The sequence below is a fragment of the Meriones unguiculatus genome, chromosome 18 (assembly GCF_030254825.1).
Source record: "Meriones unguiculatus strain TT.TT164.6M chromosome 18, Bangor_MerUng_6.1, whole genome shotgun sequence".
Taxonomy (NCBI): Eukaryota; Metazoa; Chordata; class Mammalia; order Rodentia; family Muridae; genus Meriones; species Meriones unguiculatus.
Genome location: NC_083365.1, coordinates 55,632,104 through 55,655,254, shown reverse-complemented (window position 1 = coordinate 55,655,254; position 23,151 = coordinate 55,632,104). Strand labels below are relative to the sequence as shown.

At 38.1% G+C, this 23,151-nt stretch overlaps 1 protein-coding gene across 5 annotated transcripts in view; it reads right to left on the bottom strand.

Moving 5' to 3' along the window:
- Pign (phosphatidylinositol glycan anchor biosynthesis class N) overlaps positions 1–23,151 on the bottom strand; it is a 101,194-nt gene that overhangs the window by 26,681 nt on the left and 51,362 nt on the right. For all 5 annotated transcript variants that reach the window (XR_002477032.2, XR_009587337.1, XR_009587338.1 and 2 more), the window contains 3 exons: positions 13,643–13,751; positions 7,857–7,965; positions 3,181–3,283 (listed from right to left, as the gene is read on the bottom strand). Coding sequence is in view for 2 of the 5 variants with exons in the window: in XM_060371489.1 (XP_060227472.1) it covers positions 3,181–3,283; positions 7,857–7,965; positions 13,643–13,751 (321 nt within the window). In the remaining 3 variants the exon portion in view is untranslated. The remainder of the gene's footprint in view (positions 1–3,180; positions 3,284–7,856; positions 7,966–13,642; positions 13,752–23,151) is intronic.

Genomic DNA, 23,151 nt, shown 5'->3' with positions numbered 1-23,151 from the left:
TTTAAACTATCCTTTCTTTCTTCCTTATGATCCTTTATTTCCAATCCAATCTATTTCTAGGATTTATATTTTGTTCCTTTATATTACTAATTGACTTTTTATAGTGGCAAAAATTGAAGCCAGGCCCCTGTGCATTATAGAGAAGACTCTATGTTCCCTGTGTGATCATTTGCCTTTACTGTCAACTTGATAGGATCTAGAATCAGCTGGAAGATGGGCCTGTGAAGGACGCCTAGGAGGGATTACCTTAATCATGTCAATGTTGGCAATACCACTCTCTGTAGGAGACACTGGACTGCACAAAATGTAGAAGCAAATGAGCACTAGGATGTGGTCATTACTCTCTTTTGGTGATTATGGATGCACGTGACCAGCTATTTCAAGCTCCTGACACCTTGAATTCCCTACTGTGATGGGCTTGACCCTGGAACTGTATTACAAAAAACCCACTTTTTCCTTAAATTGATTTTGTCAGATTATTTTATCACAGCAACAAGAAAAGACTCTAAAATAGCAAGCCTTTGGTTTTTAAAGACAGGTTCCTCTATAAAGCACTGGCTGGTTTCAAATTCACAATTCCTGCCTCAGTCTTCTTAGTGCTTAGAATTACAGGCATGTTCTACCACTTTAAAAATCTATTATTCATTCCTTTGAACCTGAAAAGGGTAAAAACATTATTGACTGTTAAAGAATTAGTACACATTTCTTTATTCTAAAATGTTTATTTTCTCAAGCAAACCTCTATGTGTGACTTCTAAATAGAACAATGTCATCCAAAATTGACAAGATTTTAGCCTCCAATTTCTTATGTAGACTAAAAACTTTTACATACTTTAATCTGAAGGTTGATAACGTAACAGAATTATTTATTATAAAATTTTAGCAACAATAAAGGAAAATGTAAACAGTTTCAAATTATGTTTATCACTCTTGAATAAGAACACTTAGATTCTCACACAATTCAAGCTTCATTTCAAATCTGTACATCTCAAAGCAATCAAAGCATTAAGACTTGTTTATTAAGCAACCAGGGAAAGTTTTCATAATGTCCGTGTCATATGTTCACAGGTGTGTCCCACAAATATGTCAATCCAGAGAATGGAAAAAATAAGATGTGTGGGACCTTTGGTGAGAGGAGCTTACTGCCCACCCAATTCACATATCTGGAGTCTATAAGGACTTAAGTCTAGGTCACTGGAAATGCTAAAGTCCACTGGAAAAATCTTTTCAGAATGTTTAATACACAGTTAAAACAGCTAAGATTCCTAAGGACTGATCAGGCCTTGACCCCAGATGGCCTTACAAGATCATTTCAACTGAGGATAACCTATGGTGAATTCTGAGCTGAGTCTAATTTGAATCAAGATCCCATGTTTTAGTCAAAGTTTGAACTATTAGTGGTGTTTACTCAATTTTTCTGTTTTGTTTATCATTTATCTGAAAGTAAACATCCTTCATCCTTATAGGATTTAAGGAAAAATTAAATAAAATTAAATTCAAATGACAAACTGGGCTTTGGTTACATGCCCGGAATGTCAGCACTCAGGATCCCACAGCAACAAGAAATTAGAGGTTAAAGCCAAATGGGACTACACAGTGAGTTCAGTTTGGGTAGTGGGGTGGGAGGGAGGCAAAAATTCTTCCCTTCAAAGTCAACATGGAAACTATAAAAAACTGCCTTCACTTCATTTTAAAGTAATGTTTCAGGGTTCATGCCAAATCAACTGGTCAGATTCTTTGTTTAAACTCAAGCAGCTCAGGCTCCATGTGGGTTCCAGAGTAAGGGGAGCAGGGGTGCCTCTGTCATGAGCTTGGTTGCGTGATCTTTGATTACTTGTTGCTGGTGATACAGCCTTGACAGGCCACATAGGAAGAGGATCCAGGTAGTCTTAATGAAACTTAACAAGCTATGGGCAGATGGCAAAGGAGGAGAGCTCCTCCTTTCAGTGGACCAGGGGAAGGGAATAGGGGGAAAGAAAAAGGGGGGTGGATGGGAATGGGAGGAACTAAGGGAGGAGGCTTCACTCGGGATATATAATGAATAAATTGCAAAAAAATAAAAACATGCTAAAAAACAAAACACACACGGTGGATTTCTTTAAGATAACAAAATAATAAAAGAGTAACAAAGAAAAAAAAGATTAAAAAATAAGTTTTAATAGAGTTCCTGGTCACACATACTCTGAAAAAGCCAAATTGGGTGCTCTGATATTTTACACCCAGAAAACAAAACACTACCAATATCAGTAAGGAACATGAAGGATGAAATCATAACTGTAAAAGCAGTGACAAACACGCAGGAGTGTCACAAGATGTCACTATAAACGGAAAGAGTTTCATATGCCAGAGCTGAAGGTCACACTGATGCCCAAACTTCTTTAGCTCAGGTGAGAAAAGACGTAAGCTTTAAATTAAGACTTAAATCCTGAACAAACACAAGCTTTCTTCAACTTATTTTAAAATTTATTTGTATTTTCTGCTAGAACCTTGCCTTTGAATAGCTTTAAAACAATAGAACTTTTAAGCGTAATAGGAAGCAATGATGCTGTTCTGTGTTGGAGATAAATTTCTATTTTAGTCCTAGCTGTACAGTCATTTAATGGGATAGAGATCATACCACTATGCATTAGTAGAATGCAACAAAAAAACAACAAAAGTCCTTCTTAAAAACTCTTTAAGACTTAAAATTCTGCCACAATCATCAGGATTTCCTAACACTATACTTAAATAAAATTTTAACAAGTCCAACAGGTGAAAGTAGAAGACAGACAATAATATTAAAATGATGAAAAAAATAAAACAAATTATAGGCCAAGTTACATACCCACAGAGTGGAAGATATTTATAATTTATGCTTCAAGATTTAGAAAATATTTTCACTACCAAAGCTAAGCTACTATATTTAACATCTACAATTTAAAACTGTAAAATTATATTTTAAGAAAAGTTTATACATATATATTTGTAATATAATATGCAATAACATATTATATATTATTATATAGCTCTGTGATATAAATAACATATAGCAAATAATATAAATATTTCTAACAATAGAGGTCATGAACTTAAGAGCAAGAGAGGACATGGGAGGAGTTGGAGGGAGAGAGGAAGGCATAAAAATATAGTACTCATATGAAATTCTCAAAAAAAAAAATTAAATAGAAAAAAAGTTTATACCCTGTGCTTAGAAGCAAGTAGGTTGGCATCAAAGAAAGAAGTGTGCTGGACAGCCGCTGAGAGAGGGTTGTGGGACTCAGGAGGGGCACAACCAAGGAAGACGCTGCAAGAGAACAGAGCCAGTCAGTCCTATATCAGTTCTGCAGACCCAAACAATCCACACCCACTTATGAAATGTAGCATTTGTGTGATCTTTAATACAACCCAGGGATTTCTGTAGGAAAAACAAAGCAGTAAGTACATTCTTAACTTAAATTACATTTCAGTTAAACAACTCAAGTTTTATCAAGTTTATCCAAATAGATCACTATAATGATATTAACTCCCATATGAATAATTTATTCTTTTCTAATGAAATAAATGTATCACTTAAGATTAAGCAACTTGTCTTCTGTTTGTTCATTTGTTTTGTTTTGGTTTGGTTTGGTTTTTCCTTTCCTCTGTATAACTGGCCTGGATGTTCTGGAACCTGCTTTATAGACTAGGCTGCCCTCAAATTCAGACATATACCTGCCTCTGCCTCCCAAGTGCTGGGAACAAAAGCATGTGCCACCATACCCAGCTGCAACCTGTTTCTTTCATTTTTCAGATTTATGTATTATTTATACAGTATTCTGACTGCATGTGTGCTTGTATACCAGAAGAGAACACCATTATAGATGGTTGTGAGCCACCATGTGATTGCTGGGAATTGAACTCAGGAAGTGCTCTTAACCTCTGAGCCATCTCTCCAGCCCCGCAACCTGTCTCTTAATTAGACATTTATGTTCAAAGACAATGTATTCCCTAGAAATAGATTGTGCCTACTGTCAGAGAAGTAGGCATCTAGAGTTGTAGTGTGCTACTTGATATATCAGAAGCAGGAGAGAATGATGACACCACATACCAAAATTGTGGACCTTATCCTAGAAAATCAATTACCTCAAGGTGGGTAAGGTGATGAAAAGGGTCAGCAACAGCAAACACAAATACCTTTTGTATGTTTCAGAGAGCAAATGTATACAATCACTTAATATACCAGGTGCTTCAGAATATGAAAGTTGGATGATGTTTTGCTGAATCATTCACTAATTGGCTTATTAATTAAACAATCAAATTTATTTAATCCATTAAAGAAAAAGTTCACATATCTGTTAAATATGGTAACATTCAAGAGAACTTGCTTTGAGTTTTGAGTACAATTTCACCTATAAAATGCTTAGTATTGGCTGATATCTTTATTAGTAATCAGTGTCTTGTAAAGTAAGCTAAATATATAGATAATTTTAATTAAAGCTCTAAATCCCTGCAAGATTCAAAGCTCTGCAAGTCCTACTTGTAAAGTTTTAGCTATGATGTGTAGATAGATCAATAATGTTATTAACTGATACATATTTAACTGCAAGAAATAACTTGCTATGTTTTTTATTTTAAGTCACTTCAGGTGTGTTTCTTGTTTGTTCTTTTGTTTATGGATTCTTTTTTTCCCAAGACACAAGGCCTCAATGTATGGCAGGCAAGTATTCTATCACTGTACTACAGCCATAACAAAAGCCAGTTTAAAATGAAACCAATTTTGAAATATTGAATATTTCATTTTGGTTTTATTTTTGTCTAAAGGTGACAGACACCATTCGAGTAAGAACTGCAGTGGGTAAGTGAGCTACCTGGAGATGGCCCACTGTTTTCCATGGCTGTGATGTGTGTACCTTGGAGAGCCATGGCCCCAGGGGCTCTGTCTCCAGATTGCTTCTTGATGCTGACACGCCTTCCCATGTTTGTCATTTCTGTATTCCTCACATATCTGGCATGGTGTGATCGGGCATAAGGAGACCCTCACTGCCTACAGTCTGGTGTGATTGCTTCCTGGGCATTATTAGCCCACTTTGTTGGCAAATTTACTGCAGATCAACATGAAGATGTCCTTTCATGAAATAATACTGTTTAGATGAATTGATTGTTTTATAATTTCTGATAATGATTTTATAGAATTCCTGATTTGAGTCAAGTAATTTTAAGTCCCCATGAAGACTAGCAAAAACTGCAAGAGGAATTCTATGAGCCTTCATGTGTCACAAGCACATAAACTGCACTAAAAAGAGAAAGAGTTTTGGAAGATTTATGACCAAGAAAAAAACATTCACTCTAGGTTACATCTAGATCATGGGTTTCAGTATGCACCATGATAAGATAAGCCATGGACAGGGATAGATAATTGGCTAATTTAGCTATGCAAAACTTTGAAAATAAGACTAAGAGATGACCTGTTTCTTGGTAAAATATAGATTGAAACCAGCTAGCATAGGAGAAAACTTGCAACTATAGGCATGTCCTGCTTAAACCTTGTTAACCTAAGACATAAAAAAACTACTGCTTTGAACTTTCAATGAATTCATAAATTAAAAGATGGTTGAAGATTATTAAGTTAGATTCGAGGTTTTTTATTTTTTGTTTTCCAGACCGAGTTTTTCTGTGTTGCCTAGGCTGTCCTAGAATCGCTTTGTATACCAGGCTGGCCTTGAACTCTCAGAGATCAGATGCCTCTGCCTCCCAGAGTGCTGGGATTAAAGGTAGGTCCCACCACACCTGGCTTAGCTATGAGTCTGAATAGACAGATACATAAACAGTAATTCTGCTGTAACTCCTCAACCTTGTTAACTTAACCCTTGTTACCCTACGACATGCAAAACTATTGCTTTAAACATACAATGAACTTGTAGAACAAAGAGTTAGATAAAGAAATGCTTACTGAGATACAAGTTTTAATGGAAAAATATGTAACCAACAATCCTGCTGTAACTCCCTCTTCTGTAATGGATTTATGTTTTTATGATAATTGCTTTTATGGCGATGAGGTAGTTTTTCTTCTTACATACAGAACTTTGCTTTAGGGGGTGTAAAAAGGCTGAGAGAAAAAATAAAGCGTTGGTTGTTGGAGCATGAGTTTTGCTATCTGTCTGATTGCCTGCATATATGTATATATGTATGCATATATGTATGTATGTGTGAATTTGTTAAATTGTGTTGAAGCCTGCCTTTGCTTCATCCACGAAGTGTGTGTGTGAGTATGTGCTTCTTTTCTCCTTTCTCTTTTCTTTCTCATCAGCCCCTGTCAGGAGCCATCAGCTCTGACCCCTAAAGAGTTAAAGAGAGTCCAAAGTTTCTCTACAGTGACAAACTATGCTGGCTCTGAGATAGCAGGAGCTATCAGCTTTTGGATTCTTTCCTCCACACTACATCCCAACTCAGTTTAACCCTATGTAGTCAAAGCTGGCCTTCGACATAAAGAAATAACAAGGTATTAAAGAGAAATTAAGAGTCTATTCTAAGTGATATGAACATATTAACATGTTGCTTAGTTGAGCACTATGAACGTAAGCAAAATATGACTACGGGCACCAGACCATGAAGTATCAATGTTGGGAGGACATCTTTGGAGACACTGAAGACTTTCCTATGAGTTGATATTTCATGCTTCATACCACTTGGCAGGAATCTTGAAGCTAATACCTAGCTGTTCCAATGCTAAGGAAGTAATTTTATATTTAAAGGTTTCCCAGGGAAATATTTATGTAAATTGACTGATTCTGATTCTAATATTTTTTCCAACATTCCAAAATTAAAATGTGACCAATAAAGACATGAATAACTACACAGGATATCCAAGTTGGTGGGAGGTGTTAGGATGGCATGTGTAAGCACTCTACTACAATATATACTCGGACCAGGACAAGAGTCTAGATTAACAAACAGTGGTGTTTTTTCCTTCTTTCTTTTTTCAGACAGGGCCTCCCTAGGTATCCCTCGCTAGCCTGAAACTCTCCATATAGAACAGGCTAATCTTGAACTTAAAGAGACACCCAGCATATGCCTCCCCAGTGCTGGCATCAAAGGTGTATGCAACCACTCCTGGCCAAGGGAACTGTTTTTGTTTTTGTTTCTTTTGGTTTGCTTTCTTTCAAACAGTGTGTAGACCTGGCTGATATGGAACTCATGGAGATCCTCCTGCCTCTGCAAAAGAACTTGAAATATTGTGTGCAAAAATACAAATAACTCCATTCCTTTAATATCCTTAAGACTTTATAATTTCCCTATCTGTGTAGTCACTTTTGAGGTAGTTTTGAACCAACATGTGAGTGCTAGGAGTTCAAACTAGGTCCTCTGCAAAAGCAGTAAGCACACTTAACCATTTCACCAGCCCCACCTCTAACATTCTTAAATAAGGGTGCTATACAGAGGAACATGATTGGAAATACCCTCATAGCTTCATAAAATATGCATCATGCTAAAAACTAGCTAGTAGTTTTAGAAAGGGAAACACAAAATTCAATCTCTGTAAGACATAGAAATGTAAAGATTGACAGGAAAATTACATATATGTGGTGCATATACAGAATTCATAAAACTTCTCTTCTGGAATCATTCAATATATTTTTATTAGATGTTCATAAGTACACAGTCCAATTATCAAGTCATAAATATTTTAACAAGTTAACTCTTATTATTCCAGGTGTGTTTACAAGACTTCTACTTTTCTTTGTCAAACTCCAGAGAGAAATAAAAAAAAAAAATAGCTGGCTATAGTTTTCCCTCATCAATACTACTTCTTTCAGTACAACAACACAGATATAAAGGTATTATCTTAAGATAAGTGACTGCAGGTAAAGTTTTCCAATGTAGTCTAAGTGGCCACTTACCTAACGTTGCCCAGCTCACAATCTGATTCATAAGAGGCAGTCCTTCTTTCTTTAACAGACTGTGGTGGGTGCTGTACACAACATACATTGACAGCACTATACTCAGCATCTGAAGACACAAACCAAACAGGTTAGCAAAGGGAAGGGAGGAAGAGGTAACACACTAGAAAGATGCTTAAACAGTGCTGAGAAAAACCGGAACGTAGCAGAAAAACTGGAATTGAGCCAGGCTGCCTTCCCGTGCTCGAGAGCTACAAGGTAAGTACTGCCATGGTAAGCTAGAGACTTGCCTGAGGATGAGATGAGGCACACACACTATCAAGAGTGCTATGGCATACCTCACCAGAGCTTCTCTTGAGAAGTATCTATTACAAATGTTGAAGGTTTCCTAAATTATGCAATTGAAGAAAGTGTGTAGTTCAGTGCCTTTCCCACCTCTGTTCCTCTGCACAGTACTACCCGTATATTTATTTATTCAATATATTTTTGTACTAATAACAGTACAAATGTTCATTACAAGTTACTGTATATGAGGGGTCCGCTTGAAGGCTGTTTTTGTAAAAACTGCTTAATGGCAACATAGTGACTCCCATTCATTTCTGCATTGCCTCCCTTTGTGCTGACACATTTTTAACAGACTCCATATGCATAACCATAATAAGCATGATCCAGTTGTATGGAAAAATGTCTATTAATCCCTGAACTAGTGGATTAATTGCTATTTTTAACTAATGGGATAATAGGGTACAGAGCTAAGCAGAGAATTCTCAATAGAGGAATATCAAACGGCAGAGAAATACTTAAAGAAATGTTCAACGTCCTTAGTGATCAGGGAGATGCAAATCAAAACGACCCTGAGATTTCACCTTACACCCATGAAAATGGCTAAGATAAAAAACTCAAGTGACAACACATGCTGGAGAGGTTGTGGAGAAAGGGGTATCCTCCTCCATAGCTGGTGGGAATGTAAACTGGTACAACCACTTTGGAAATCAGTCTGGCGCTTTCTCAGACAACTAGGAATATTGCTTCTTCAAGATCCAGCTATATCACTCCTAGGCATATATCCAAAATGTGCTCAAATACACAACAAGGACATTTGCTCAACCATGTTTGTGGCAGCTTTATTTGTAATAGCCAGAACCTGTAAACAACCCAGATGTCCCTCAACTGAGGAATGGATACAGAAATTGTGGTACATTTACAAAATGGAATACTACTCAGCAATTAAAAACAAGGAAATCATGAAATTTGCAGGCAAATGGTGTGAACTAGAAAAGATCAGCTTGGATGAGGTATCCTAGAAGCAGAAAGGCACACATGGTATATACTCACTTGTAAGTAGATATTAGACATATAGGAGATAGAAAAACCTGGAGGGAACAGGAGCTCCACAAGGAGAGCAACACAACCAAAAAATCTGGGCACAGGGATTTTTTTCTGAGACTGATACTCCAACCAAGGACCATGCATGGAGATAACATAGAACCCCTGCACAGATATAGCCCATGGCAGCTCAGTGTCCAAGTAGGTTCCCTAGTAATGGGAAGAGGGACTGTCTCTGACATGAACTCAGTGGCTGGCTCTTTGATCACTCCCCCCCCCATGGGGGAACAGCCTTACCAGGCCTCAGAGGAAGACAATGCAGCTAGTCCTGATGCGACCTGATAGGCTAGGGTCAGAGGACCCCTATCAGTGCACTTGGAGAAGGGCATGGGAGGAGATGTGGGACGGTAGGTGGAATTGGGAGAGGGCAAGGGAGGAGGCTACAGCTGGGATACAAAGTGAATAAACTGTACTTTATAAGAAAATAAATAAATTAAAAAAAAGAAATGAGATAATGTATGACTACTACAAAATAAGCTCTTAGATCAGTGGTCTTATCGAATACTAGAAATTAATTTGTCTTTTCGGGAAACAAATTAAGACACAAAAAATTCTGTGAATATAGCTATAATGTAATCCTAGGATAATTTCTATGGTAAGACATACTCTGAATTTAGAGATGCCAAAATGAGAAAAAAAAGCATGCTTTGGGATCAATATGTCAGGCAGCACAAGAATTAATGCAAATTGCTAAAGATAATGCAAGAAAGAACTTTGAAATGGAGTTAGATAATACTCAGGTATTTCTAACAAATTATAAAAGAATTTGAGCATGATACTCGTCACTGCTCTAGAGTAAGTCAGAAACACATGCTCTTGTCAAAGCTCTCATTACTGTAGGTGGATTCTGTCAAAACTATGCCGGTTTTAGAGGAAAGCTAGTGCACTATTTACAATGAAGCATATGTTCCAAAGCTTGATAGGATGTTTTCAAAGGATTTCTTCTCTTCTTTCGAGTTCACTGTTGCTCTCCAAGAATGAACATAAGTTACTATATCTTTTGCATGGTATATTTTTACTTCATACTACTTTGGAAATACATTATGGTGCTTTGTTCTGAGAATACTTTTTAAGAAGACTCAGGAGTTTGGTAGAGCTCCACATATGGTTATTTATCCATTTAAAGAAAAAAAAAGGGGAGTGCTTGTGTGGAAGTGATAAAGAAGGGAACTCATGTTGGTGGGAGTGTAAACTAGTGCAGATACTTTGAATATCAGTCTGGAGTTTTCTCAAAAACTAGAAATAGAACCGACATATGACCTGGCTGTATCTCTCTTGGGCATAAACCCAAAGGATCTCATATCTTACTACAAAAACACTTGTATACCCATGTTTACTGGTACTCTATACATAATAGCTAGGAAACAGAATTAACCAGTATGACTATTAACAGATGAATGGGTAAAATGTAACACAATGAAATATTACTCAGTTTGTCTGGCCACAGCTGTTGCACCTATGAACTCACAGTGCTATGATTACCTGCACAAGAACAAGCCAGGCAGTATTCTGGCAGAGATGGGGGAGGTACTCTCCAGGCATCACCTCCAAATGAAGAGATACTGGAAGCTGATAGCTGTGGGAGAGGGAGAAACACTCTTCTTTGAGGGTGTTCCCACTAGTTTGTTTCCCATGCTCCAGTGGATGGCCTCACACCCACGCACACATGGGCACCAATATACAAACTTAGTGGTACAAACATACAATGGAATATTATTCAACTGTAATGTAAAATGAAATTATAAAATTCATAGGTAAATGGATGGAATGGGAAATAATCATTCTGTGTGAGATACTGCAAACCTAGAAAGCCAAATACTGCGTGTTCATTTTCTCTTATATGTGGATGATAGATTTGATTCTTTGGATATATATGTTTAAATTGAAGTACCAATAGATGACAGGAAACCAATAAGGTGCCATGGGAGGGCACTCAGGTTGTTGGTCAATGTGATCAAAGACTCTCATCAATAACATTATTAAGTTATTGCCATTGGTCTTGGTTACCCTCCAGAGCGTGAGGGTAAGATTTTTGCTGAAGATGACACATATGTTGAGAAAACAAAGAATTAAAAGTTTAAAGCACAAACCTAAACAAAAGCCAGCCAGGTGGAGCCATGTCCAGCCACATGTGGGGAAGAACCAGCCTTACTGCATTCTTTCCTGCCCACTAGAGATAGCTGCTAGGAAACCGGCCCCTCCTCTAGGACAGCCAAACAAGGGAAGCCAGACCATTAATGGTTTGGGGGCCTTCCTATAGCCAATCAATTAAAAATGCAGCATCCTTTTGTGTTTCAACCAATAGACACTTGCCAGGCAGGAATCCCCCTGCTTTGGAAATGCTGGGAGGGAAGACTCTTTAAATCACCCACCTAACCAGAGCATGAGGTTGTTGGCTTTCAACTGCATCAGTGCTGAGGGTGTATGAGCCCAAGCTAGCTTATAATAAAAGGATCCTCATGTGTTTTGCAATGAGTTCGACTCCTGGTGGTCTTTTGGGGTCTTGCGAATCTGGCACAACAATGTATAAGTCATAGGAGATGGAGAAATTGAGATGATACCAATCTGGAAGCTCCATCCTGACTGCCTAGCTTTCACAGCACATGAAGGTGCTATGCATGTTACTGGAGAAGAGAAATAGTCAATAGTCTTACCCGGCTATGAACCCTTCCAGCTATAATAATGATGAACTGGCAGGATAGGCCCACTAGTACAATAGCTGCACAAGTAGCATGAGAATAACCAAACACTTTTTGCATGGACTTGACCTCCTTAACATGATAGAGCTCATTCCTGGTACAGCTAATTGGGTGAAAAAACTGTGGCTGGGTAGGTCATGGGCCCTAGATTAGAACCTAGCACTAATATTTTTCTAAATAAATATAGTAGCTAATTGTCCCCTAAGTTCTTTTCTTTATACCCATAGTGTAGAGCATCTCTCAACTCTCATCACAGAAACTACTTTTTATAGTAGATGGTGATTGATACAGAGACCTACAACTGGTCAACATGCAGAAAATAAGGGATCATGGTTAAGAGAGGACAGAAAGACTGTAAGAGCCACAGGTGTGAATGTCAAGAACAGCAGCACTGCCTATAGGAGCCCACAGCAGCTGTGACTGCATGCACACACTTGTAGAAGACTACGGAGCCAAAATCCCAGCCCAGATAGGGGTGAGAAGCATATGAAACCCCACTTTTTCAGAGAAGTTACTGGTAACTGATAGCTTCTGAAGGATGGATAGTCAGTTTTCTTCAGGGATACTGTCATGGACAAGCAGTACAAAGTAGGTTCAGTGGCCTTAAAAAGCAAGCACATAGTGTTGGTGGATAAAATAGAAATTAGAGGAGAGGAAAAGGGGAGTGAATTTGACAAAAGCACATTATATGCATGCATGAAACATTCAAACAACAGAAAAAAGGCAAAAAGCTGAAGGGGAAACACATTCATGGGGATGTGAGAGAAGCTGACAGAGGAAATGTGAGGTTAATATAATTGTATTTTATTGTTTGTATGAATGAATTCTCAAGAAAAAGAAAAACTATAATAAAAACAAGCAATTAAATTTTTGAATCTTAAAAAGTAAAACCTATAAAAAAAAGTAAAACCTATTGAAAACATAAAAATTAAAGAGGACTATTATCTTATTAAAAAAGTGATTTCTAAGCTGGGCAGTGTTGGCTCATGCCTTTAATCCAAAAACTTGGGACGGAGAGACAGACGGATCTCTGAGTTTAAGGCCAGCCTAGATCATAGACCAAGTTCTAGGACTGGGCTACACAAGGAAACCCTGTGTCAAACCACCCCCCCCCCCAAAAAAAAAGAAAAAGTGCTTTCTATTCTAATCTATAAAGAGGTATCATTTTATAAAACATCATACTATATAATCTCTACCTTTTATAACCCCATTAAATATTTGCCACACTGACATTAAAAAACAAACTGGAGTTAACTTGTTGAAAACCACATATCCTGTAAACAAAATAATTGGGCACCAATTAATTTTAAAACAAAACATTCTTTTTGCTATAGCACAGCTAGTAACCAATGCAAGTGTATCTCCCAGGCTATTGCCTGCTGCCCTCATGTCAACCCTCCCAGCTGCTGCAGCTTGGTGAACGTGGGGACTACACAAAATCTCAGCTGAGAGGAAACACTTTCAGCTCATGTTTGGTCTAAAGTCCTAAAGTCTTAACTGCTACTTTCTGGGCATCACTGGTTATCTCTTGCTGACCTTTTTGCTATTTTATACACATTTCTGTGTGCTACCTTAAAAAGAAAACTTACTTCTCAGTGACAGTCTTGAGTGACAGGAACATAGGAATGTAACAAAGTATAACACTAAGATACATTTTACTATACAATTGGTATGATATATTATTGAAAAATTGTAACTGACCTGTAACAGAAGTATCAACAGCTCCTCCTTTACCAAAGTAATTTTTCTTTTTAAGAGAGTTGTTAGAACAGCCAGTGACAGCAGAAGAACCAGCAAGCCAGCACCCATTCTGTTTCAAAATATAATGCATGTTCAAACTTTTCTAAAGAAGCATACTAAAGACAGCATATGAAAACACGAGACATTTCACTCAGTTGTAGAATATCAAGCATGTTATTTAATCAACATGAAGTAGTAAAGCTGGCAGAAGAATGATGGGAAAAAGCAGAGCAAGCACATGGCAGAGCTAGTTGTGACCACATTCCACAATTTCTTATCGTATATTTACCTTATTACCTTTTACCTTATTTCTCTAATTCATTCTTTTTCATTCATCAACTACCACATTTCTTAAACTGAACTGGGCAAATACACAGAAGAGAATATAAAAGATAGCTAAACAAATGACTGTCAGCATCTGTGTGGCATATGCTGACTTAGAAAATGTATTCACACAAAGAAGGACAACAAGACTCCATCAGGCCATCAGCTCCTTCCTGTCATTGACCTTGGTGTCTCCTCAGGCCGGTCTGTAATGCTGTAATGCAGGGCAGTGGGCTGAATGGTGTGGGGGAGTACCTCACTGTACAACTCAGCGTATATATGGTAAAGAAGCTGACTTCGTTTCTAGACCGTCAGGAAGACAGTCACTGAAGTCACAGGTAACTAACTGTCAGGAATTTTAGCTTTCTTTCTTTCTTCATAAATATCTGAGTAATATAACTGAAAGTATGTCCAAGACACAATCTAGGACTCAAAAAAAGAAAACTAAAAAAAAAAAAAAAAATTGAGTTTATTAGAGAAGCACAAATGCATGATTAGGTAAATAACCTACAATACATGTCATTTGATGGTCATTTGTTTTTATTCTTCAAATAATCTCTGAGAATCATAAGAAAAACATTGATACTCTAAGAATGTATTATAATAATAACTACAAAAATAGCTATGCAGAATAAAAAATTTTGCCTTTTCTCTTTCAAAAAATAAAGTGCGGCTTGGAGGCAGAGCCAAGATGGCGACTAGCACGCACAGTTTCTGAGCTGCAGAGGAGCTGAATGCCTCAGTTGGTGAGTGGAAGGACTTCTGAAGCCAGGGAAATGACAGGTGAGGCTTTCTAAATGAACAGGGAACATCACAGGTGAGAACTTTGGTCTCGGGGTCACCCCTGGACTTGTTTGGAGAAGGAGAGAAACGCTCCTTTGATCTCCCAACACCCCCTTTCTCAGAACTCCCTCTTCCTCAGCACAGCCAGCTCACCGAGATTCTCAGCTCCGAGCTCACTGCCTGTGGTCTGTAGCAGCTGAGGCGGGGCTCCTAGCCCCTTAGGCTGCAACTGCCAGCTGTACTTGTCTTGGAGTCCCAGATCCGAGGCACCATCCTCCCAGGGTCCCAGGTCAGCTAGTGGCCATACTGACTGCTCAGGGTCTCTCGGCCACTGACTGTAAAGCCCGCCCAAACCCTTGGTGACAGATAATTCGCTATATAACCACCAAAGCCCAGCAGACCCGTCATACAAGCTAGGCGCACCAGGCGCTGGGCCTCCTAGGCCTGGAGAGCACAGTGGAGGGCACCCAGGACTGTCCAGAAGGCATCTGGACCAGCATCCTAGTCTCCAGCTGCAGCTGGACGTCTTAACCTGGCGGCTGCAGCAGCACTGAGCTGGCGGAGCACTACAGTCCTCCTGCATAAGACCAAGCAGGGCCAACCCAGACAGTAGAGAGCCTGGATACCCCGATCCTTGCTGATGTGACCTGCTTCAGAGTGAGTGCGCCCTTGCGTGTCTGCAGAGCCCCAGATCCAGGGGCCTTCTAAACTAGAAGCCAGGCATTAGACCCCTCCCACCCACATACCCACTGTGGGAAACAGAAGGTCTCTTGGGACATTGAAGCCCCTGCTCTACGGGTCCAACTGAGGGGTTCAGGCGGATAATGCCAGAAATTGCACCCCGACTATCACTAGTGCCTGCTATATATACAGTGCATGCACAAATAACCCCCTAAAAGCCTGCAAGGCAGAGCCCCACCCACACATTCAAGGGTTCAACATTCTCTATCACTCTATCCCTTGAGGCACATTTCCACCCCCCCCTCACACACACACACACACACACACACACACACACACACCCGCATATGCCGTTTTGCACCCTGTACTTTTCCTCCCACAGGTACATCTAAAGCACCAATGCACAGGCTGGGGCCACAGGACCTCTCTCAGCTTCCTGAAGAACTCACCAGATGCTGGAGAGAGACAGTACCAGTCTGAACTGCAGAATCCAGAAACAAACAGGGAAGATTTCAGATAAGCCAACGGCCAGGGGTAGGTGAAAGAACACATCCAACATAAATCAGGACATCATGACTTCACCAGCAACCCCCAAAATTGATGGCTACTCCAATTCATTGGAAGCACAGGAAAATGACTTTAAAGCCATGATTACGGAATTATTTGAAGCTCATAAAGAAGAAACAAACATATCTCTCAGAGCAATAGCCATGCAAATTCAGACAATTAAAGAGGAAATAAATCTATCAAAGATTTGGCTAGTCAATTGGAGGCAAAGAAAGAGGAAATGAACAAAATGCTCAAAGAAACACAGGCAAATATAGCCAAACAGAGGCACAAGTAGAGATACAATTAGTGGCTTATAGAGAGGAAATGAACAAAAAAATAGAGACCATCCTAAAGAGACACATATCCATATTCAAACAGATAAAGAACATGATGCAAAGCATGAAGACAAAATTAGAATCAATAAAGAAAACACAAACTGAGAAAACCCTGGAGCTGGAAAACGTGGAGAAAAGATCAGGAACCACAAAGGTAAGCATCACCAACAGAATACAAGAGATGGAAGAAAGAATCTCTGGTGCTGAAAATACACATGCAGAAATTTATACTTCTCTCAAAGAAAAAGTAAAATCAGAAAAGTCCCAAACACAAAGCATCGAAGAAATCAAGGATGCCATGAAAAGATGAAATCTAAGAATAATAGGAATTGATGAAAAAGAAGACTCTAGGCTCCAAGGTCCAGAAAATATTTTCAAGAAAATCATAGAAGAAAATTTTCCCAACTTAAAGAGATGTCCATAAATATACAAGAGGTCTACACAACACTAAATAGACTAGACCAGAAAAGAAACACATCACGTCACATCAGAGTCAAAACACTAAATCTACAGAACAAAGAAAAGATATTAAAAGCAGCAAAGGAAAAAGGCCAAGTAACATATAAAGATAGACCTATTAGAATCACACCGGACTTCTCATCAGAAACTAAGAAAGCCAGAAGGGCCTGGGCAGGTGTCATGCAGACTCTAAGAGAACACAGATGCCAACCCAGACTACTATACCCTGCAAAGCTGTCAATCAACATAGATGGAGAAAACAAAATATTCCATGACAAAACTAAATTTATGCAATATCTACACAGCAAACCAGCCCTATAGAAGATACTAGGAAAAAAACTCCAATCCAATGAAAACAACTTCACCCAAGAAAACATAGCACACAGATAATATCCCAACAAAAATTAAAAGAAAACAATGAATCACAGTAAGACCACCAACTCCACAATAAAAGGAACTAACGTTAATTGGTCACTATTATCTATCAACATCAATGGACTCAATTCTCCAATAAAAAGACACAGACTAACAGAATGGGTGCAGAAACAGGACAGAACATTCTGCTACATCCAAGAAACGCACCTCTGCAACAAAGATAAACACTACCTCAGAATAAAGGACTGGAAAAAGTTTTTTCAAGCAAATGGACCCAGAAAACAAACTGGAGTAGCTATCCTAATATCTAATAAAATACTTTCAACCAAGATTAATCAAAAAAGATGAGGGACACTGCATTCGCATCAAAGGAAAAATCCACCAAGAGGACATCACAATTCTGAACATCTATGCCCCAAATACAAGAGTGCCTACATTCATAAATGAAACATTAAAAGTTAAATCCCACATCGATCCCAACACCTTAATAGTGGGAGATTTCAACACCCCACTTTCACCAAGGGACAGATCATCTAGACAGAAGCTTATAAAGGAAATAAAGGCACTTACAGAGGTCCTAAATCAAATGGACCTAACAGAAGTCTACAGAACTTTCCAACTAAACTCAAAAGAGTATACCTTCAACACCTCATGGAACCTTCTCCAAAATAGACCATATAGTTGGTCACAAAGCAAGCCTCAACAGATATAAGAAGATTGAAATGTTCCTCTGAATTCTATCTGACCACCATGGACTAAAGCTGGACCTCAACAACAATGGAATTAGAAAAATGCCTACAAGTACATGGAAACTGAACAACTTGCTGCTCAATGACAGCTGGGTTGCTGGGTTTAAGGAAGAAATAAAGAAAGAAATTAAAGACTTCCTAGAATTCAATGAAAATGAAGGTACAACATACCCTAATTTATGGGACACAATGAAAGCAGTGCTCAGAGGAAAATTCATAGCACTAAGTGCCCTCAAGAAGAATTTTGTGACATCTTATACAAGCACCTTAATGGCCCAACTGAAAGCCCTAGAAAAAAAAGAAGCAAATATACCCAAGAGGAGCAGACGGCTAAAAATAGTCAAACTCAGGGCAGAAATCAATCAATTAGAACCAAATAAAACTATTCAAAGAATCAATGAAACAAAAAGCTGGTTCTTTGAGAAAAATCAACAAGATAGACAAATGCTTAGCCAAACTAACTAAAAGGTAGAAAGAAACTATCTAAATCAGCAAAATCAGAAATGAAAAGGGGAACATAACTACAGACACTGAGGAAACCCAAACAATCATTAGGTCATACTACAAAAGCCTATATGACACAAAATTCAAAAATCTGAAAGAAAGGGACAATTTTCTTGGTAGATTCCATTTACCAAAATTAAGTCAAGATCAGGTAGAAAGATTGAATAGTCCTATATCCCCCAAGGAAATTGAAGCAGTTAACTATAGTCTCCCTTCCAAAAAAAGCCCTGGGCCAGATGGATTCAGTGCAGAATTCTACCAGACCTTCAAAGAAGTGCTAACTCCAATTCTCTCCAAACTATTCCACAAAATAGAAACAGAAGGAACATTACAAAACTCATTCTATGAAACCACAGTCACCTTGATACCTAAGCCACATAAAGACCCAACAAAAAAAAGAACTTCAGACCTATCTCTCTTATGAACATTGATGCAAAAATACACAATAAAATACTTGCAAACAGAATCCAAGAACACATCAAAGACATCATCCACTATGAACAAGTAGGGCTTCATCCCAGGCATGCAAGGGTGGTTCAACATATGGAAATTCATCAATTTAATTCACCACATAAACAAACTGAAGGAGAAAAACCACATGATCATCTCCTTAGATGCTGAAAAAGCATTTGACAAAGTCCAACACCCATTCATGTTTAAAGTCTTGGAGAGATCAGGAATATAAGGCACATACCTAAACGTAGTAAAGGCAATATACTGCAAGCCTATAGCCAACATCAAACTCAATGGAGAGAAACTCAAACCAATCCCACTGAAATCAGGGACAAGGCAAGGCTGCCCACTCTCTCCATATCTCTTCAACATAGTACTTGAAGTCCTAGCTAAAGCAATAAGACAACTAAAGGAGATCAAGGGGATACAAATCAGAAAGGAAGAGGTCAAAGTTTCACTATTTGCAGATGATATGATAGTACACATGAGCGAACCCAAAAATTCAACCAGAGAACTCCTTCAGCAAAATGGCTGGATATAAAATCAACTCAAAAACATCAGAAGCCCTTCTGTATACCAAAGACAAAAGGGCTGAGAAAAAAATCAGGGAAACAACACCCTTCATAATAGTCACTAATAGCATAAAGTACCTTGGTGTGACTCTAACCAAGCAAGTGAAAAACCTGTTTGAAAAAAAACTTTAAGTCTCTGAAGAAAGAAATTAAAAAGATATCAGAAGATGGAAAGATCTCCCGTGCTCAAGGATTGGTAGGATTAACATGGTGAAAATGGCCATCCTACAGCAATCTACAGATTCAACGCAATTCCCAACAAAATACCAACACAATTCTTTACAGACCTTGAAAGAAAGATTCTCAGCTTCATATGGAGAAACAAAAAACCCAGAATCTCCAAAACGATCCTGTACAACAGCAGATCATCTGGAGGTATCTCCATCCCTGATCTCAAGCTGTACTACAAAGCAATAGTAATAAAAACTGCATGGTTTGGCATAGAGATAGAAAGGAGGATCAATGGAACCAAATAGAAGACCCAGAAATAAACCCACACACATATGAATACTTGATTTTTTACAAAGAAGCCAAAACCATTCAATGGAAAAAAGACAGTATCTTCAACAAATGGTGCTGGTCTAACTGGATGTCTACATGCAGAAAAATAAAAATAGATCCATATTTATCACCCTGCACAAAACTAAAGTGGATCAAAGACCTCAACATAAACCCAGATACTCTAAATCGGTTAGAAAAAAAAAAAAAGTGGGGAAGAGCCTAGAACTCATTGGCACAGGAGACAACTTCCTGAACAGAACACCAACAGCACAGGCTCTAAGAGCAACAATCAATAAATGGGACCTCATGAAACTGAAAAGCTTCTATAAAGCAAAAGACACTGTCGTTATAACAAAATGACAGCCTACAGACCGGGAAAGGATCTTCACCAACCCTATACCCGACAGAGGGCTGATATCCAGAATATATAAAGAACTAAAGAAGTTAAAAAGCAATAAATCAAATAATCCAATTAAAAAATGGGGTACAGAGCTAAACAGAGAATTCTCTGTAGAGGAATACAGAATGGCAGAGAAACACTTAAAGAGATGCTTAACATCCTTAGCCATCAGAGAGATGCAAATCAAAATGATCCTGAGATTTCACCTTACACCCATCAAAATGGCTAAAATAAAAAACTCAAATGACAACACATGCTGGAGAGGTTGTGGAGAAAGGGGAACCCTCCTCCATTGCTGGTGGGAATGTAAACTGTTACAACCACTTTGGAAATCAACCTGGCACTTTCTCAGACAATTAGGAATAGTGCTTCCTCAAGACCCAGCTATACCACTCCTTGGCATATATCCAAAAGTTGTTTAAGTACACAACAAGGACATTTGCTTAATCATGTTTGTGGCAGCTTTATTTGTAATAGGCAGAACCTGGAAACAACCCAGATGTCCATCAATGGAGGAATAGATCAAGAAATTGTTCTATTTTTACAGAATGGAATACTACTCAGCAATCAAAAATGAGGAAATCATGAAAATTTGCAGGCAAATGGTGGGATCTAGAAAAGATCATTCTGAGTGAGGAATCCCAGAAGGAAAAAGACACACATGGTATATACTCACTTATATAGACCTGTAAGATATGATAAACATAATGAAATCTATACACCTGAAGAAGATAAACAAGAAAGAAGACCCGGGATAAGATGATCAATCCTCCCTTAGAAAGACAAATGGGATGTGCACTGGTGTAGGAGAAAACAAGTAATAGGAAAGAAGCCTACCACAAAGGGCCTCTGAAAGACTCTACCTAGCAGTGTATCAAAGCAGATACTAAGACTCATAACCAAACCTTTGACAGAGTGCAGGGAATCGTATGAAAGAAGGGGAAGTTAGTATGAGGTGGAGAGAATAGGAGCTCCACAAGGACCAAATATATCTGGCACAGGAGTCTTATATGAAACTGTTTATCCAACCAAGGTCCATGTATGGATATAACCTAGGACCTCTGCTCGGATGTAGCCCATGGTAGCTCAGTAACCAAGTGGGTTATCCTAGTAAGGGGAACAGGGACTATTTCTGACATGAACAAAATGGCAGGCTCTTTGACCTCCCCACCCCCCAAGGGAGAAGCAGCCCTGCTAGGCCACAGAAAAGGACTTTGAAGCCAGTCCTGAAGATACCTAATAAAACAGGGTCAGATGAAAGGGGAGGAGGTCCTCCCCTATCAGTGGACTTGGAGAGGGGCAGGGAGGAGATGAGGGAGGGAGGATGGAATTGGGAGGGAATGAGTGAGCGGGACATATCAGGGATACAGAGTTAATAAAATAAATTGCAAGTAATTAATTAATTATTTATTTAATTAATTGCATTTTAACTCACTGGCAACTGCTTTGCTTTAGTTCACAGGGCTTACAAGAATCCAACAGTAACACTATATACCTGTCTTCTTTTTCTTCTTATTTTATCCTTAAATGTTTTACTTATCTGTTTCTGCAATCAAGAGGATGAAATTGGTATGGGAGAGTAAATAGAGATAGAACTTTCTCTATGAACTAAGAATAAAACTGCAAATAATCACAGGAAACCAAAATGAATTTAAAATTAATAGAAATTTAAATCAAGTTTAAAGAGAAACATGCAAGTGGAAATTTTCTATGCAGAAAGATCATTTATACCATTTATTCTTTTAGCATACCTTCTCCCTAACTATGTCAATAATGCTTGAACAGCACAAATGGACAGAGGCTGATATAAGACATGAAAGGGTTTTACAAAGGCACCAGAAGAATTCAAAGGACAATCTGCATCAATACATAAATAAATAAAAGTATTTGAATTTAGTTTCTATTTAAGCTTGACGAAATTCCAAAAATTCTAACTGTGAAAGTCTGGCTTAGATGATGTGGTTTTATAATTCAATACAATTATTGGGCTCTGATTATAAACCGCATTCCTAAGACAATTCCTTATTAAGTCCGTTGTTGTTATTGTTAGAAAGCAGGAAAGCCAACAGGCAAAGAAATGACATAATTTCTTAAATTAACAGACACTTAAAAATATTCAGTTAATCTTCCTACTGTTAAAAAAAAATAAAACAAAAAAAAAATAAAACAAAAAAACAGATACATCTTTATCTATTAAAGGTTAGGTTAAACTGCTTTTTAAAAATGCCCAGAGCACTCAGAAGTAAGCAGCAATGGTAACTATATGATTTATTAAAAAAAGAAAAAAGAAAGGAATGGGGTGGTATACATGCCTACAATCCCAGGACACGGAAGGCTTTAGAATATATTATAGAATAAAGAATGTTTTTTATACAATTTGAATGGTTAAACATAGAAAAACTGCCTAGCAAGTACAAGGTCCTGGGATTCATTCCTAGTTGTACAGACAAAACAAAATAACACAACACAAAATAAATGAAAACTTTCAAAATATATAGATTTTTTCTCATGAAAAAATTAAATTAAAATAAGACAATTTTCATTTTCAGTGGTATTTGATTATGGATACACTCAAAGACAACATCTGAAAAACAGAAGACTTTCACGTGTAATTAAATTTTTTACAATTCTTTAATATTTAAAATAAAGAAAATCTAGACTATGAGTCGGGGTGGCTCAGCAATCAAGAGTACTTTTTTCTCTACCAAAGGATCCCAGTTCACTTGCCAGCACCCACATCAGGTGGCTCCCAAACACCTATAACCCAGATCCAAGGGATCTCACA